Genomic DNA, 15,505 nt, shown 5'->3' on the forward strand with positions numbered 1-15,505 from the left:
AGGGGATCCAAACGAATTTTGCCGTTCAGAACATCTCCAGTTCGGTTTAAGACAGTAACCACGAAACACCGAAACGATAAGTACACTAAATGCGGAAGTAGCGGGTGCAAGTATGAGGATGAGGCCTAAAATTCTCCTCATCTGAGGTGATGTAAGGAGTTGCATTTATGATGTTTGTTTGTATTATTATGGAAGCGGACTAGACTTAAATTCACAGAATATGGAGCAGGGGTGGGATATGATAACTGCAGATGTCTTACCAGTCCTTGTGAACATGAAGCAGGATAACTATTGTATTGCCTTTATGGTCAAAAATTATTTTGAGGGGAAAATAATAGACATACCGCCGCAAGATGGCAGCCGTTTGACGTCACGGTTACCTTTCTGCAGTACCGAAGAAGAAAAAGGCGGAAGTTCGCTGAAAAAGCGACAGGTCGACAAGCTGAACGGGAGTGAAGGGGGTGGGGGTGAGGATAAACATTAAAAATGTTAAAAGACTTGGTGAGGGAGCGACTCGTTGCGGCCGCCGACGAAATCTACGTGCTTTTTCAAACAACGATAGCCTCGTACGAGGAGCAACTTTGTCGAGCGAGAGAAGAGAACGAGCGACAACGACGCCAGCTGGAAGCTGCCCAGACGGTGCAATTTCACATCCAAGGTCTGTTCGTCCACATTGTCGCCAGCCTTCTATTTAACACTTTGACTTTAACATCCACCAACACATTCACGTTCTATGTTAATCTCCCTTCCATTCATGGGTTCATGAATTTGGATGTCTTACAAACGTTTTAACGTCCAATACTCAAGCAAAAGGTCGTCATAAAGTAATGCTGAAATGAAAAAAAAAACGACTCTTCAACATCAGCCTGAAAGAGAAAAGAGAAGTAGATCATTGAGAATAAAGTGGTAGTCTCACAAAAAAAAATTATATACTATGGTTATTAAAAGTCTACCCCCCCCCCCCCGTTCAAATGCCAGGTTTTCGTGGCGTGAAAGTGGCTGTGTTCACAATTGACCAATCACGTTTAATCTGTTAAATGGGAGTCAACGGCATGCCTGACACTATTTAAATTGCCTCTGATTAACCCCAAATAAAGCCCCCCCCCCCCCCCCCCCCCGAACGCCTATAGGTCACATCTATGGTGGCAAAAGCTTCTCATTCTTTTACATATCACAAAAACCTGGCATTTGAAACGGGCTTTGAATGTTGAGAAAAAAGCATTACCTTACGAGACATGTAGTGCTCTGCGATATTGGCAAAATGTTATATCCCGATAACGTTATACATCCCAGTGTTTTCACTTATAATGAAAATCTCAATCTAATTTTCTCTTACTTTTTCTGCATTATAAACACACATTTCATGCAGAAAAAAAGATTGAAATGGATAAAAGAATACAACCCGTTTTTAAGGAATGCACACTGTTGTTGTGTACATTGTAATGGACATTGTTGTTTACTTGCTTCTCTAGCAGTGCTGTAAATACTATTAGCTGTAGAAAAATAATGCCCTATTACTCCAGTTACATTAACCTTCATTCGTTGTTCATACAACATTAGTGTAGCGTACAAGTCATTGCTGTCGCACAATAGAAAATAGAAAAGCAACTGTCGGACATTACATTAGTGTATCAATAGAGCTAACCCAATACCCCACACATCAAAATAATTACCAATATGTAAACAACAAAGGGTTATATCGTGGTAGACATTTATATATTGCACTATGATATGTATTGTGGTATTGCACAGTACTGCTTCATTGTATACAAAATTAAAAGAAAACGTAAAGAAGTCAACTGGTTTTAACAAGTGTAATTGGTCTACATACTGTAGTAATTCTGTACTTGACCCTTTAAGGGGTGTGGCTAGTAAGTGACGTCACGACCCTGAGTCGGGTTGGCTGGGTTGTCTGCGTCTGAGGGTCTGGAGGTGAGTTGTTGCCAACAGCAGCTCCTTGCCAGTGTTTGTTATGTGTGACCGTTTGTGCTGTTCAATAAACAGTTGAACGTGACTGTGGCTCTCCTTGCCCACATGCGAGGGTATTTCAGTACCTTAGTTGCTTCACAGTTATTTTTCCATCACATTTGACTTGTTTGTGCCCTGCAGATGACTCGCAGGTGATTGGTTGTCAAGTACAACAACTTCCTCAGTGGGGCAACTCCAGTGTAATGCATCTGCAGCACTCTTACGTCAAAGAGGAAGAGGCGCGACCGCAGCCCCCACACGTTAAGGAGGAAGAAGAAGAGGCCGATGTCAGCCAGTTACCGCCGGCTTTCGTTTCTGTGAAAAGCAACAAAGACGAGCCAACCTGGTCGAGTCAGAGTCGCGTCGACGAGACAGACGATCACGTGGGAGAACCGTCGACGACCCACTCAGACTGTGAAGGTGACAACACACATACCAGCGTCCATCCCTTTTCTTGCTCCGTTTGCGGCCAAATCTTCTCGTCGCAGACTAGTTTGGATGTCCACGCAACGACCCACATAGGGGCAAAACCCTTTTGCTGCTCCGTATGCGGTAAAAGCTTCTCCAAAAAGTCCAACATGGTGTCGCACGTGAGGATCCACACGGGGGAGAAACCCTTCGGTTGCTCGGTATGCGGCAAAGGTTTTGCCCAGAAAATATCCTTGGTGGCGCACGAGAGGACGCACACAGGGGAGAAGCCCTTCACCTGCTCCGTTTGCGGGAAGTCCTTCTTCCACAAGCCCAACATGGTGGCGCACAGGAAGACGCACACGATGGAAAAACCCTACGGCTGCTCGGTGTGCGGCGCCACCTTCTTCCGCAAGGAGAGCATGGCTTCGCACGCCCGGACGCACACGGGCGAGAAGCCGTTCACCTGCTCCGTGTGCGGGAAGACCTTTTCGCACAAGCCCAACATGGTGGCACACAGGAAGACGCACACAGGGGAGAAACCCTTCGCTTGTGGCATTTGCACCAAGACGTTCACGCACAAGGCCAATATGGTGCTGCACATGAGGACGCACAGCGGTGAGAAGCCCTTCGCTTGCTCGGTGTGCGCGAAAAGGTTCACACAAAAGGCTCACATGGAGTCGCACCTGAGGACGCACGCAGGGCAAAAGACGTTCTCGTGTTCGCTGTGTGGCGAAAGGTTCGTTCATCCCAGCAGTTTGAATGCACACGTGCGGGCGCACAGCGGGAAATAAAGCTCCTCTTGATCCCTTTGTGCCATCAACTGTAAATGACAACAAAGTACTGTTTTTTTTGGGTTTTTTTAGACAATAACGAGTGAAAATGGTTATAGTGAAACATGCTGGAAGGCATTTTCTTGAGCAAAGATACATATAATCAACTTGTTAGTGAAATATGGGCCATTAAGACCCAAACTTCCTTTGATGCTGAATAGCATCCATGTTGTAATGCTATATCCCTTTAAGCAATGGATGGAACATAAATGGTGCAGCAACACAGCAATGGGTTGAACACAAATGGTGCAGCAACACACATAGACAGACAATATAGCAGTACTCAGTCACATTTTCTTTATCCCCTGACAAGGACAGCTAATATTAGTGTCATACTGAAGAGCCGGGAGGTGTTGAGACATCATAACGAACAGTATATCCGTCTGTCTGCCAAGATGGCCACACCAGAAAGCGTAGTAACAATGGCCATTCGATTGATGCAGTGTGACAAAAAAAAATATATATATTTTTAATGATATTGAATAATGTCATTACTGTATGTTGTATAAAGTACAATATGCAGTGCTGCTTTTCCTAATTAAAATACACATTACAACAGTTTGTTGGGGGGCGGGGGCTGGAACGGATTAATGGCATTTCCATTCAGTTGGAAAACCTGATTTGAGATGCGATTGTTTTCAGTTACGAGTGTAGTCACGGAATGAATTAAACTCATCTCAAGACGCCACTCTCATGGCTTAAAGTTTAAGCGGATATATTTTTGCGGCTCATCGACTTCATCAAAAATGTGATATTTTCCCCCTCGAAAATGGAGACTTTTTTCCCTTAAAAAACACATTTTTTTGAAAATACTTTCCCCCACAAATGAAACTTTATTTCCCCCCATGAAAATGTACTTTTTTAAAAATCTATTTTTTTCCCCATAAGATTTCAACTTTAATTTCATAGTTTTTTAAAATTATTATTTTTTAGTGTGCCCTAATATTATTTTGCATGTTTGTGACAACGCCATAAAAATGAGGTCATTCACTGCGTTTGATTGTGAAATGACTTCCAAATGCTCTTGTTGAATGAATATCTGTAGATAGGGTGAAATGTTCTCATATGAGTCACTGATGGTGTAGTGGTGCACTCGCCTGACTTTGGTGCGGGCAGCGTGGGATCAGTTCCAACTCAGTGACGGTGTGAATGTGAGTGCGAATGGTTGTCCGTGTCTATATGTGCCCTGCGACTGACTGGCGACCAGTTCAGGGTGTAGTCCGCCTTTCGCCCGAAGTCAGCTGGGTTAGGCTCCAGCGACCCTAACCAGGATAAGCGGTGTTGACAATGGATGGATGGATGGATGGATGTTCTCATATGCATTTTGCCACTTGAAGAAAATAAAATGTCCCCCAAAGAAAGCACTGCTTTATCAATGTCATTCCATTTTATACAGAAACAGCTGTTTCCATTTGTTATTTCTAATAATGCCACAATTGTAGTATGAATCTGTCATTTTCAGTTTGTCAGTGTTCTAAATTACAAAGTATTTATGACACTAACAACACGTCAATACTGTATATTTATATTCGCAAATAATTGAGTGGCAATAATATGTTTGGGTTAAAAACAGACATTTTATTGTTAGTGTACACATTTAATTTAAAATGAATTTATATAAGCGATGTAGATAAGATGTATGAAAGGAACAAAGGGAGGGAGAAGGGAATAAAAATGGTTTGACAGGAAAGAAACAAGGATGGTATGAAAAGGCAGAAACAACGCTTTATGGAAGGAATGAAAGGGCCTTCATGTGAAAAGTCGTAAAATTACAGAAGTCATAATTAGTGCATATTTTTATTTGAGAACTGCAATTGTAGTATTACCCAAGACTAAATGGTAATATTACAAGAACAAATTTGGCGGGGAGTAAAGTAATAAAATCGTGATAATAAAGTCACAAAACGGCAAGGTAATCGGGATTTTATGAAGAAAAAACCCATTACGAGGAAACAAATGAGAAAAGTAAAATGACATGTATCGTAATATGAAGTAAAGTTACAAGAATAACGTCAAAACACTGCAGGGTGCCAGTTGTAGTTTTACGAGAAAAAAAATAAAGGTAATTGGGTTATTTTTTTCTGGGAAAAGTCCTAAAATTACGAGAATAGGAATATCGATTTCAAATCGATTTGTAATTTTACAAAGTTAAGAATTACAATATTTTCCTGTAATTTTACAAAAATAAAGCCTGTGTGTGTGTGTGTGTGTGTGTGTGTGTGTGTGTGTGTGTGTGTGTGTGTGTGTGTGTGTTCAATGACACGAGGCTACGACTTTGGCCTTAATGTGGCCCCCCTAGGCCCAGTCGAAGTTGATACTGATAGCTGACAGCTGCTTCACAGTCAGTACCAGCAAAATAAAATGACAGCTGACTCACTTTCAGTACCTACAAACTAAAACGCGCTCTGTCAAGCCTTTCATCACCCTGTTGACCTCCATGTGTATTTTTAGGGCCACACATGAGCCCCTTATAGACCCATGTGAGATATTTGGTACAGTATGGGATTATTTTTTTTTTCTCCACAATTCGTGAAGTTAGGGGAGTAAAGTTAGGAGAATAATGTAAAATTACAAGAATAAAGTTAGGAGAAGAAAGTCATCAAGTTAAGAGAACAATGTAAAATTACAAAAATAAAGTTAGGAGAACCAAGTCAAAGGAGAATAACGTAAAATTGTGATGATAACAAATTTAGGAGAGTATCGTAAAATTCCAAATTAAATCATGAATTTCGTAGTATAAAGTGGTAACGTTGGGAGAAAAAGGTCACAGTAGTTACAAGAATGTAATAAAATATTTTATATATCTAGTCTGAATATGGTTGTAATTTTAATAGCAATGCTACAATAAGTTGAGACATTTTTATTTTATTTGGAGAAAAAGGTGCCCCATTACGAGGAAAAATGTTATTTATTTAAAAAACAAACAAAGGGGAGTTAGCAAATTACTGATAATGTTACAAGATCAAATAATTTTTTTCACTCACTTCGGAAAAAAAATTCTTCCTTGAAAAAGTCATGAATTTAGGAGAATAAAGTTGTAGTGTTTTGAGAACGGGATTCCATTGCGAAAACAAGTAATACTAATACAATTAAAAAGTTTTTAAAGTTATAAGACTATACGAAAATACAAGTAGTTGTGAAAATACGTTAAATTTTGAAATCTGTAAAGTTATGAGAAGTTGTAAATTAACAACTGTCCTAACTAAGCCTTGTTGCATGAACTCATGAAGCCTGCTCGCATGAGAAGTGCAACCTCTTCTAAGACAACCAGAACAATCCAGTTGCGATCCATTCTATGCTATCAAATTATCAGCTCACATAGCAAGAGCCAGTTTACGGTAGCCTTGGAGTAGGTTTGCACTGGAGGAAAACACCACTCGTGTCCTGAGCAAAAACCTTTTTTTTTTTTAATTATTATCATCATCATCATCATCATTTGTCGTTGAAAATAACCTTTACAGCAGAACAAACATGACCGAAAACAGCTGCCATTTCACGGAAAACAGTACTGGAAGAAGGATGTTCAATTTTGTGTGTTATAGCTCTCTGTATGTCTATCTATCTTATCTATATATATTTATTTATATTTATAAATCAATAGAAAATAACAGAATTGCTCCCAGGTGATATTGTGTGTTATTTCATATGGAGTTTTTCTGCTGTAGTTAAAAAAAAAAAAAAAAAAAAAAAGACATTTGAAAAGGAGGTGGGAAAGACAACATGAATGACAGTTGAGTGATGCTTGTTCTTTTTTTTATATCACCAAATCAAAACGTGCAAAATAAAGGATTAAATATCATCATACGGCACGCAAAAAAACAACAAGGCAGCGAGAGAGCAGGCATGCAAAAAAAAAAAAGTCAACGGTAGGTTTTTTTTTGGGGGGGGGGGGACGCGATCGAGGACAAAAAAGGTGACAAACGAGGCCTGATGTGCTGTAAAGTGACCAGGAGTGCTGCTATACCACAAATATACTCTTTTAGTAGCAATTTGTTCAGCTCTATGGCAGGGTTTCCCAAACTAAAAATGTCTGCTGATGTATAAATTCATGATAAACAAAGCAACAGACATGACTGGTATTACAACAGGCATCCATCAACAAAAACTCCCCCAGGACACAAAATGCCACCAAATGTTGTCATGTTATGAGGAGAAAGTGGGGAAAAAAAACAAAAAACTATTCTTTCTTAAAATGATTGACTTTTTCATGCAACAATACAAAAAAATAAATAGTACTTGTATTTTTCCATGTGGATAATAGGACAAGTCATAATGTTACAAGAATTAAGTTTGTTAGTGTTATTACGAGTCGAAATTTTACAAGAATATTTTTTCGAAAAACAGCTGTAAAGTTACGACAAAGTCAATGTTTTGATAAGGTTATGTAGTGATGTAAGAATGAGGTCATAATATTACAAGAAAATAAGTATTTTTTACCTGAATCGTCAAATCATTACGAGAATAAAGATGTGTTTTTATTTAGCATACTACAAGAAAAAACTAAAGTAACGTTACGGTAAAAGTCAAAATACTATGAGAACAAACATAGGAAGGTGCATCATTTTAGGGCAACAAGTTGTTTTGTTCTGTGTGATTTTATTTGTACTGTATTTTACGAGCATATAGTTGTAATGTTATGAGAATAAAGCCATTTTACTGGTAAAAATAAAAGTTGTGACAGTCACCAGGCTTTTTGGTGAAAAATGTGTGATGTTGCGAACATCTATTTGTACTGTAAGAAAGAAGACAAAAGTTGCAACATTTTATTACACATTGTAAATTATAGTTTTTTTTTTTTTATTTAATGAGAATAGTCCTAATAAGGTATTTTTTTCCATGAAAGGTTTTGTGACCAGTAGTAATGACTTTTTTTCATGTAAAAAATTAGAATGAAGTCGTAATGTGAGAAAAGTTGCAGTTTTTCCTGAAAAGTCATTGTCAATTATGAGAAAATCTGTCATGTTACGAGAATAAAGTTGTAAAATTCTGACTGTTTGACCCAATATGGCGAGAATAAAAGGTGGTATTTTGCGATCATTTTTTTAGGCGGTGACGTTACGAGAATAACGCTGTAATATTATTAGATAAAGATGCATCTTACCATCGATGTATTGTTATAGTTGTACTTTATTTTTCAAGAAAACTATTACAATAGTCACGTTATGAGGATACAGCCCTATTATTGCGGGTCAAATGAAGTTATGAGAAAGTTTGTAAAGGGGACAATGTAGTTCCTAGCTGGAACCCAGACTTAATACATGTACTCATTATTCTGTACCAACATATAAAATAATGATAAACAACACAACACACGACTGTACTAAAAAATAAAAACCCTGCCAGGGCTCAAAATGAGCCTCAGTTTAGGAAACCCTGTTCTCTGCGAATTAAAAGAAAAACAAAAGGCAGGTATGACCAAATCTCATCCTTTGTGGTTTTTTAATAACCCACTTTAACAATAAAGGTCTCACATTTCTGAGACATAATTCAATAAATCTCTTGAAAAATAATTATCTATGATTTTTTTTTTTTAATAGACTTTAGTACAGCACCCTTGTAGTTATTTTTGTTTTTATCCAAAAGCACCTAATTTGACCCAAAGAGATCCAAAATTCCCAACGATGATCTTGAAAATAGGGGAGGCAATCGAGGGGCTTGGCTTACGCGACACCATCAGTTGACATGGATGTCACACACAGGCAAAAACAAAACAAAAAACGCAGGCCTGCACACCCCCCGGAAACATTGGGTTGTGCCAATACATCTCCAAAGTGTTGCCAGCTCCTGAGTCAAAATGGCCTTCCCCAGGTGTGTGTGTGTGGGGTATATTCCCCTCCAAACAGTGTGCTTGTAACGCCGTCTTGCCGAAATGGACGCCTTCCCTGTTGCCAAGGGTCCAGATACTACCAAGTCAGGCGAGCTCTTCCGATTGGCTCTCCACCATGAAGTGGAACCTTGAGCTGAAATGGACGCCTTCCCGCCAGTTTGTTGCTGGGGCTCCACGAATTATAAGTCAGGCGAGTCCCTCTGATTGGCTCTCAAGGAATATTTCTCGTTTTCTGATCCTCGAGCAGGTGCGCTCTTTTGATTGGCTCTCAACCAGGAAGAAGAACCTTAGTGATCCGTCTGTCTTGAGCTTAACTGCTATCAAATGTACAATCAATATAGTATTTATATAGATAGATGTATATATTATCAGTCAATAGGGGCATCTCATACAGGACCTAAATACTGTATCTATAACATCCACCGAACCTTTTTTCCTATTATATATGTGTGTGTATAGACACTAAATTCTCAGTCATATATCTCGTTTAACTTCCGCGTTTGAAAATAGTTCGATTCGTCATGCACGCAATGGTCGCTCCTCTCACTCTTGATCTCGTTTATCTCCCAGCTTGTTGTCAGCTTGAGCATAAAAGCAACCCCCCCCCCCCTCCCCTTCCCCCAAAAAATATCCGTGGGTCGTCCGTCCCGTCAGTCGTCGTCCACTTCTTCGCCCTCGGACTCCTCCGCGGCGGCCCGGCGTTCGAAGCCCTTCTCCCGGTGGCGCTCCTGGATCTCCTTCATCTCCTCGGCGTAGCGACTGAACGCGCCGCCGAACTTGGCCCAGGCTTTGAAGGGTATTGTGATAGAGTTCCTGTAGCTGGGCTTCACCTCGCTCACCCGCAAGAACACGCCGTACTTGTTGGAGCCCACGTCGAAGAAGAAGCGCTTCGAGTCCACCATGATGGAGGTGCCCTCCGGGAGCTCGCCGTAGCCGGCCGCCCCTCCTGCACCGCTGCCGGCCAGCTCGTCGTCGTCGCCGCCGTAGTCGTCGATCAACTTGGCCAAGGCGTCGCGGAACTCTATCAGACCCTGGGCCGGCAGCGCGATGGTCTGTCCGGCCTGCATGCCGGCGCCGGGCATGCCCCCCGCGCCGACGCCGAAGCCCGGGCCTCGGTTGACGGTCTGCCTGATCCGGAGGAAGCGACCCCGCTGATTCTCCTTCAGGTCGAGGTAGTATTTGCGGTTCTCTCGCACCAGGAACTCGCTCTTCAAGGCCCGCCGAGGCCCGCTGTCATCGCCGCCCGCCGACTGGGCGATCTGCTCCGGAGTGCTAGGCCCCAGCTGGGCGTAGTGCTCGATGAAATCCCCGAGGTAGTCACGGAACTCGGCCGCCACCGACATGGAGAGCGTCAGCCTACTTTTGGAGCCCCCGGCACCGACCTCGGCGATTTTTATGAAGCGGCCTTTGGCGTTTTGCTTCACGTCAAGGTAGAAGCGTTTGTTCTGAATGTCCAGCCGCTTCGAGGCCAGCTCCTGAGTCTCGGGCTCCCGCGGGTAATGCTGAAAGCCGCCACCTCCGCCGCCACCGCTCCCTCCGCCGCCGCCACCGCTCCCTCCGCCGCCGCCACCACCGCTGCTGCTACCTCCGCGCTCACTTCCACTGTCCCCATCCGCCATCTTCACCACCAGCAGCCCGTCTCTCCGTGTCTTCGGTCCGCTTTGCCAGCTATGCTCGCGAAGGAAAGATGTCGGATGCCAGATACTGGATGCCGATTGGTCGCCTTGGTTGCCAATCCTCACATTGGTTGAACTCCTGCGTTTCTATTCGTTGGTTCCATTGCTCGTCAAGCAAATGGTAACGCCCCCATGGGTGACGCGCTCGCTCGTATTGTATTTACAGTTGAAAAGTCGTGATATGGCTACAGTTATAGGGTGTTTTTACCGTTTATCCGTGTTTGTAGCTGACAGCTAAGCCTGGAAACATGAAGAGGTTTAATATTAAGACGTGAAAACGTAAAAACTACGATGTCCTATACTCTATATTTTGTACATTTTTGGGAAATAATACCACTGAAAGGACGCTTCAGAATACAAGTCCCGCCTACTTGGAGAAAATAACCGTCCGATTGGTCGCCACGGTTGCCAATCCTGACGCAGCCGCAGTACTGCGTTTCTATTCGCTGATTCAGATGCCCGTCAAGTGTAATGTAAATGCTCCCCAACTGGTTGTCGAGCTAGCGCATATTTTATTCACAGTTGAAAACTGCAAAGCATTAAAGGCGTGCTATGGCTCCAAGAAGGCGCTTTGAACGTTTTTGTAGCTGAAAGCTAAACGTGCTAACATGAAGAGGTTTACTATAGATGTACTGTAATATTCACAACTACGATGTCCTATATTGTGTATTTTGTACACTTTCGGGAAAGGAAATCCTCCATGCTTCAAGTCCCGCCTCCAATGGCCGAAAGAAAGTAACCGGATAAACTAGATGTTGATTGGTAGCCACGGTTGCCAATCTTAACATTAACTGAACTCTTGCGTTTCTAATCGCCAATCCCCACGTCTGTCAAGTGGAATGTCCACACCTACGGAAGTATACTCCACGTTCCAAGCACCGCCTTCTCGGCAGTTTCGTGCGCAAAAGACAAGCGCGATTATCGCCGGTTGGGGGATGGGTGGACACCTTGCAAGCCGTTCCCTGATTGGTCAAACCGAAGATTCGAAGAAACAACGCGCAATCTAATTGGACGCTCGGGCTCCCACCACGGCTTTCACGAAAAAGACTTGCGAAAAGGGGCTTTATTGTTTCTTTGCCTTCGGAAGCCTAAATTATTTGCTATCCACACACTGCTTCAATCAAATCAAGAGGTGGAAAATGGTGAGTAAGCGTCTACTAGTGCAACAAGCGTTCGGCGGGACGGAGGTGTATTCAGTTTTGTAAAAAATATTTGCCGATAACCAGTAGGAAAGTGCTGCTTTGAATCACAAGGTGTTTGGCTAACTGTCACAGCTAAAGTGTTAGCATTACCGGAGGCGCCAGAAGTCCCGAGTTCATTTATTAAGTTTTAATATGAAGCTTTTTACCGTCGACGAAGCCACACTTGTATCATCAAACGACCGTCTGTTACACAACCAAGTGGCTTTTGGCGAACAGTTTGTGGTAGTGGTTTGTAAACAATTATTTGGATCATTAATGGGTTTTTTTTGTATTTTCTCTGTTTGTGTATTACCAATATTGCAGTTCTTTGCTTCTATATGTCTAATATTTAGCATTCTGTGTATTTTAAAAAGAACAAATTTTAAAATTGTTTTGGTAATTGTGGTATTTTTTTACTGTACTTTTTGCCCCCTAGTAACTTTTTTGTGCTGCATACTAATGTTGTAATTATATTAATATTTTTATTTCGTTGTCCTATATAAACATATGTTCAGTTTTAAGGGATTCAACCTTTTAAATAATTATTTTTTTTATCTAATCTTAAGGGAGTTTTTGGTGTTCCTCAGAGTTTTTTTTCTTTTCAAACATACTGGCATTAAAATGCAACGCTACATGAGCGATGTTCATCTTTAAGTGAATTATGATCAATGTGCAATCAATTAAACTGACAGGATTTTTATTGACTGTGAGGCTGTTGGGATGCTACGTGCTGGTAACGTTGATGTTATTGTACCTTATTTTTGTGTCTATCTGTACACTTTTTATTCATTAATAGCTTAATGTAATGAATGCTGTGTAAGAAGTTATCAGTTTTTAAATGAGGTGCTCAGCATTTATGTACTGTATTTTGTACATATACAGTATGACTGACTAAATCTGTGTGTGGCATTTCTTGTGCCAAAATAGTGAGATAAATGTAAAGTTGATGCAATTTCAATTCCTGAAAAAATGATTTTTGTTTGCAGGCTGGCGGCAAGGCAGGAAAAGACAGCGGCAAAGCCAAGGCCAAAGCGGTTTCGCGCTCGCAGAGGGCCGGCCTACAGGTGAGTGCCACACCTAAGAAGACGATGGGATGGGAGAGTACTACTAAAATTTTTCCCACTAATATTTGTATTTTCCATCAACTATTTTGTATTTATTTATTTTTGTAGGTTGGTTCTTTTTTTTTTGTGTGTAATGCTTTGTCTCCTGACATACATCTTTTATAAGGTGATAAATTTGATGGCAAAGACTATTTGGCTGAATATATTTTTGTGTACACCATTTGAAGTCCTACAAATCCATTGTCTCTCTCCCCCTCACGCCCTTCAGTTCCCAGTAGGGCGTATCCACCGACACTTGAAGACCCGCACCACCAGTCATGGTCGCGTCGGCGCTACCGCAGCCGTGTACAGCGCCGCCATTCTAGAGTACCTCACCGCTGAAGTGAGCACTATGTGTGTGTGTGTGTGTGTGTAGTGTTTGTGTTTGTATTTTCTTGTTATTGTGTGGGTGTTTGTGCATTCATCTGTCTATATGTTCTTGTGTTCCTCTCTTCCTTTGTGAGTCTTCTTGTGTATTTTGTGTGTGCATGCGTTTGTGTGTCACAGTGTCTTCTCACGTGTATTCTTTCATGTGTTTGTTTGTTTGTTTTATCTTAAGTTTGGTGTGTTCCTCAGGTCCTGGAGTTGGCGGGCAACGCGTCCAAAGACTTAAAGGTGAAGCGTATCACTCCTCGCCACTTGCAGCTGGCCATCCGTGGAGACGAGGAGTTGGACTCGCTCATCAAGGCCACCATTGCCGGCGGAGGTGAGTTACGCACGCTCTTACATACACACACACCAAATAATTACATTTTCCATAATAATGGCCTTGACTATCCTTTTAAAAATGAGACTCGCAACCAGCAGAAGTACTGTTGAGTCAACATTGTATTCTATTCTCATATACAAGTTGTCCATAAAGTCTCTTTATGAATTGGTGGTAACAACAGATCAGTCAAGCTGCTGCGTACGTGTATTATTGTTCCTCATTAGCACAAGTCGATGCATAGTGTGTTTCCTCACACAATAAACATTATACATCATATATTTATAATTCTCGTGTCTCCTTGAACTGAAGCAATGAGTCGTGACTCTAAAGCTTTGATAGATACATGCATATATACTAACTTACATACGGCAGGCAGACACCCAATTAGACAGACATAAGACATTAGCATCAACTTATGTCACCCCCTCACAATGTGTTGTTAATTTGTAAAGACACTTCATTTATATAATAATAAATATATTAATTCCTCGAGTTGCGTTCATTTTCCTAACCCTCAGGAGATCATAGACATTTGTGCCCGTTCATTTGAGTTAATGTTGTCTAGTTTTGTATTTATTCTGTTTTTGTATTTTTTTTTCTATTTGTCTATTTTTCTCCAATTGTTTAGCAGTGTATTTTTCATCTATTTTTCTTTAATACATTTAAATATTTTTCTAATATTTGTGTTTTTTTCCTAACATTTTTGTACTCCTCATCTAAGACTTTTAAAAAAAAAGTTTGATTGCACCTAATATATGTATATTTTAATTTGTCTACTATTATTCTGTTTTTTGTTATATTTTGAGTAGTATTGTTTTGGCTTTCGTGCACTTGTGCTACAGTGCGTTATACTTATTGATGTAGGTTTAATGTAGCCTTGTTTTAAAAAAAAAAGACAAATCCCCCAAAGTAATTTAGTATGAATATTTCATAAAATATCGATTATTTTTGTCACATTGTAAATTCATTAACATAACATACATTGTTTGTTTGGCATAACGTTGTCTCCAATTTTGCATTGTGACAATTTTGTTTGTGTCTGTCCAGGTGTCATCCCCCACATCCACAAATCCCTCATCGGGAAGAAGGGCCAGCAGAAGACTGTGTAGATGCCCCACCTCCAACGACAGTTTTCTGGGTTTCGATCATCGAACCAGAGTTTTTTGTTGTTGTTCCCCCCCACCCCCCACCAATTTGTTTTGTTGTTATTATTGTTATTATTATTATTATGATGATGATAGCAAACCAAGAGCGATTGTTTAGCGTTTGTGTTGTTATACCCCCCCCCCCACTTAACTAGAATCACTTAACGACAAAAAAAGAAAAACCTTTTGTATGCCTCGTGTGGTTAGAATGCTTGACTGGGGGGAATTGTTGTTGATGTCAAAATAGCGACAATGAATTTGTTTGATTGGCCTGTTCTATGTTTTATACTGAAACTGTTAAAAGCTCTTGTTTTATATGATACCAATTTGTTTTGTGGTTATTTCCTTTTGAATACAGCGCACACGTGATATTTTTTAACCATGGCAAAAATGTGCAACGGTGCTTTGGAACTGCACAATGTGACAAGTATTACCTTTTCTCTTTAAGACATTGAAATGAAAAAATATCGTGTATGCTTGTTTTTTATAAAACTTGAACAATTTGAGTGTGATCTTGTGCCACATGCCCCCCAATGTGACATATCACTACATATTTAAACATTAGAAGTCGCTACATTTACTTACTAACCTCAGCAGGGCTTTGACACTCAAATGTACTGTCTGTGCGTGTGCACAACTTGAATTGAACGCCATG

General features: G+C 40.9%; 3 protein-coding genes across 3 annotated transcripts; 2 read left to right on the forward strand and 1 right to left on the reverse strand.

The window, feature by feature from the left end:
• The first annotated feature begins 438 nt into the window (after positions 1–438).
• LOC133400192 (gastrula zinc finger protein XlCGF52.1-like) lies at positions 439–5,721 on the forward strand. The gene is made up of 2 exons (XM_061672605.1): positions 439–658; positions 2,110–5,721. The coding sequence occupies exons 1-2, from the start codon at positions 487–489 to the stop codon at positions 3,168–3,170; spliced, it is 1,233 nt and encodes a 410-aa protein (XP_061528589.1). The 5' UTR covers positions 439–486; the 3' UTR covers positions 3,171–5,721.
• Positions 5,722–6,593: 872 nt separating this feature from the next.
• On the reverse strand, positions 6,594–10,713 carry LOC133400239 (transcriptional activator protein Pur-beta). Its single transcript, XM_061672691.1, has one exon. The coding sequence runs from the start codon at positions 10,653–10,655 to the stop codon at positions 9,687–9,689; it is 969 nt and encodes a 322-aa protein (XP_061528675.1). The 5' UTR covers positions 10,656–10,713; the 3' UTR covers positions 6,594–9,686.
• A 1,011-nt stretch (positions 10,714–11,724) lies between these two features.
• LOC133400243 (histone H2A.V) lies at positions 11,725–15,172 on the forward strand. The gene is made up of 5 exons (XM_061672700.1): positions 11,725–11,854; positions 12,880–12,957; positions 13,226–13,339; positions 13,573–13,702; positions 14,753–15,172. The coding sequence occupies exons 1-5, from the start codon at positions 11,852–11,854 to the stop codon at positions 14,812–14,814; spliced, it is 387 nt and encodes a 128-aa protein (XP_061528684.1). The 5' UTR covers positions 11,725–11,851; the 3' UTR covers positions 14,815–15,172.
• Positions 15,173–15,505: the final 333 nt, after the last annotated feature.

This window comes from Phycodurus eques, chromosome 3, assembly GCF_024500275.1.
Source record: "Phycodurus eques isolate BA_2022a chromosome 3, UOR_Pequ_1.1, whole genome shotgun sequence".
Taxonomy (NCBI): Eukaryota; Metazoa; Chordata; class Actinopteri; order Syngnathiformes; family Syngnathidae; genus Phycodurus; species Phycodurus eques.

What these genes read in the sequence shown, in the direction of transcription:
- LOC133400239 (XM_061672691.1), bottom strand. Translation starts at nt 10,655, where the DNA reads ATGGCGGATGGGGACAGTGGAAGTGAGCGCGGAGGTAGCAGCAGCGGT.
- LOC133400192 (XM_061672605.1), top strand. Translation starts at nt 487, where the DNA reads ATGTTAAAAGACTTGGTGAGGGAGCGACTCGTTGCGGCCGCCGACGAA. An exon ending in GGTGCAATTTCACATCCAAG is followed by an intron (nt 659 to 2,109) that starts GTCTGTTCGTCC and finishes TGTGCCCTGCAG; the next exon opens with ATGACTCGCAGGTGATTGGT.
- LOC133400243 (XM_061672700.1), top strand. An exon ending in CGCAGAGGGCCGGCCTACAG is followed by an intron (nt 12,958 to 13,225) that starts GTGAGTGCCACA and finishes CACGCCCTTCAG; the next exon opens with TTCCCAGTAGGGCGTATCCA. An exon ending in GGCCACCATTGCCGGCGGAG is followed by an intron (nt 13,703 to 14,752) that starts GTGAGTTACGCA and finishes GTGTCTGTCCAG; the next exon opens with GTGTCATCCCCCACATCCAC.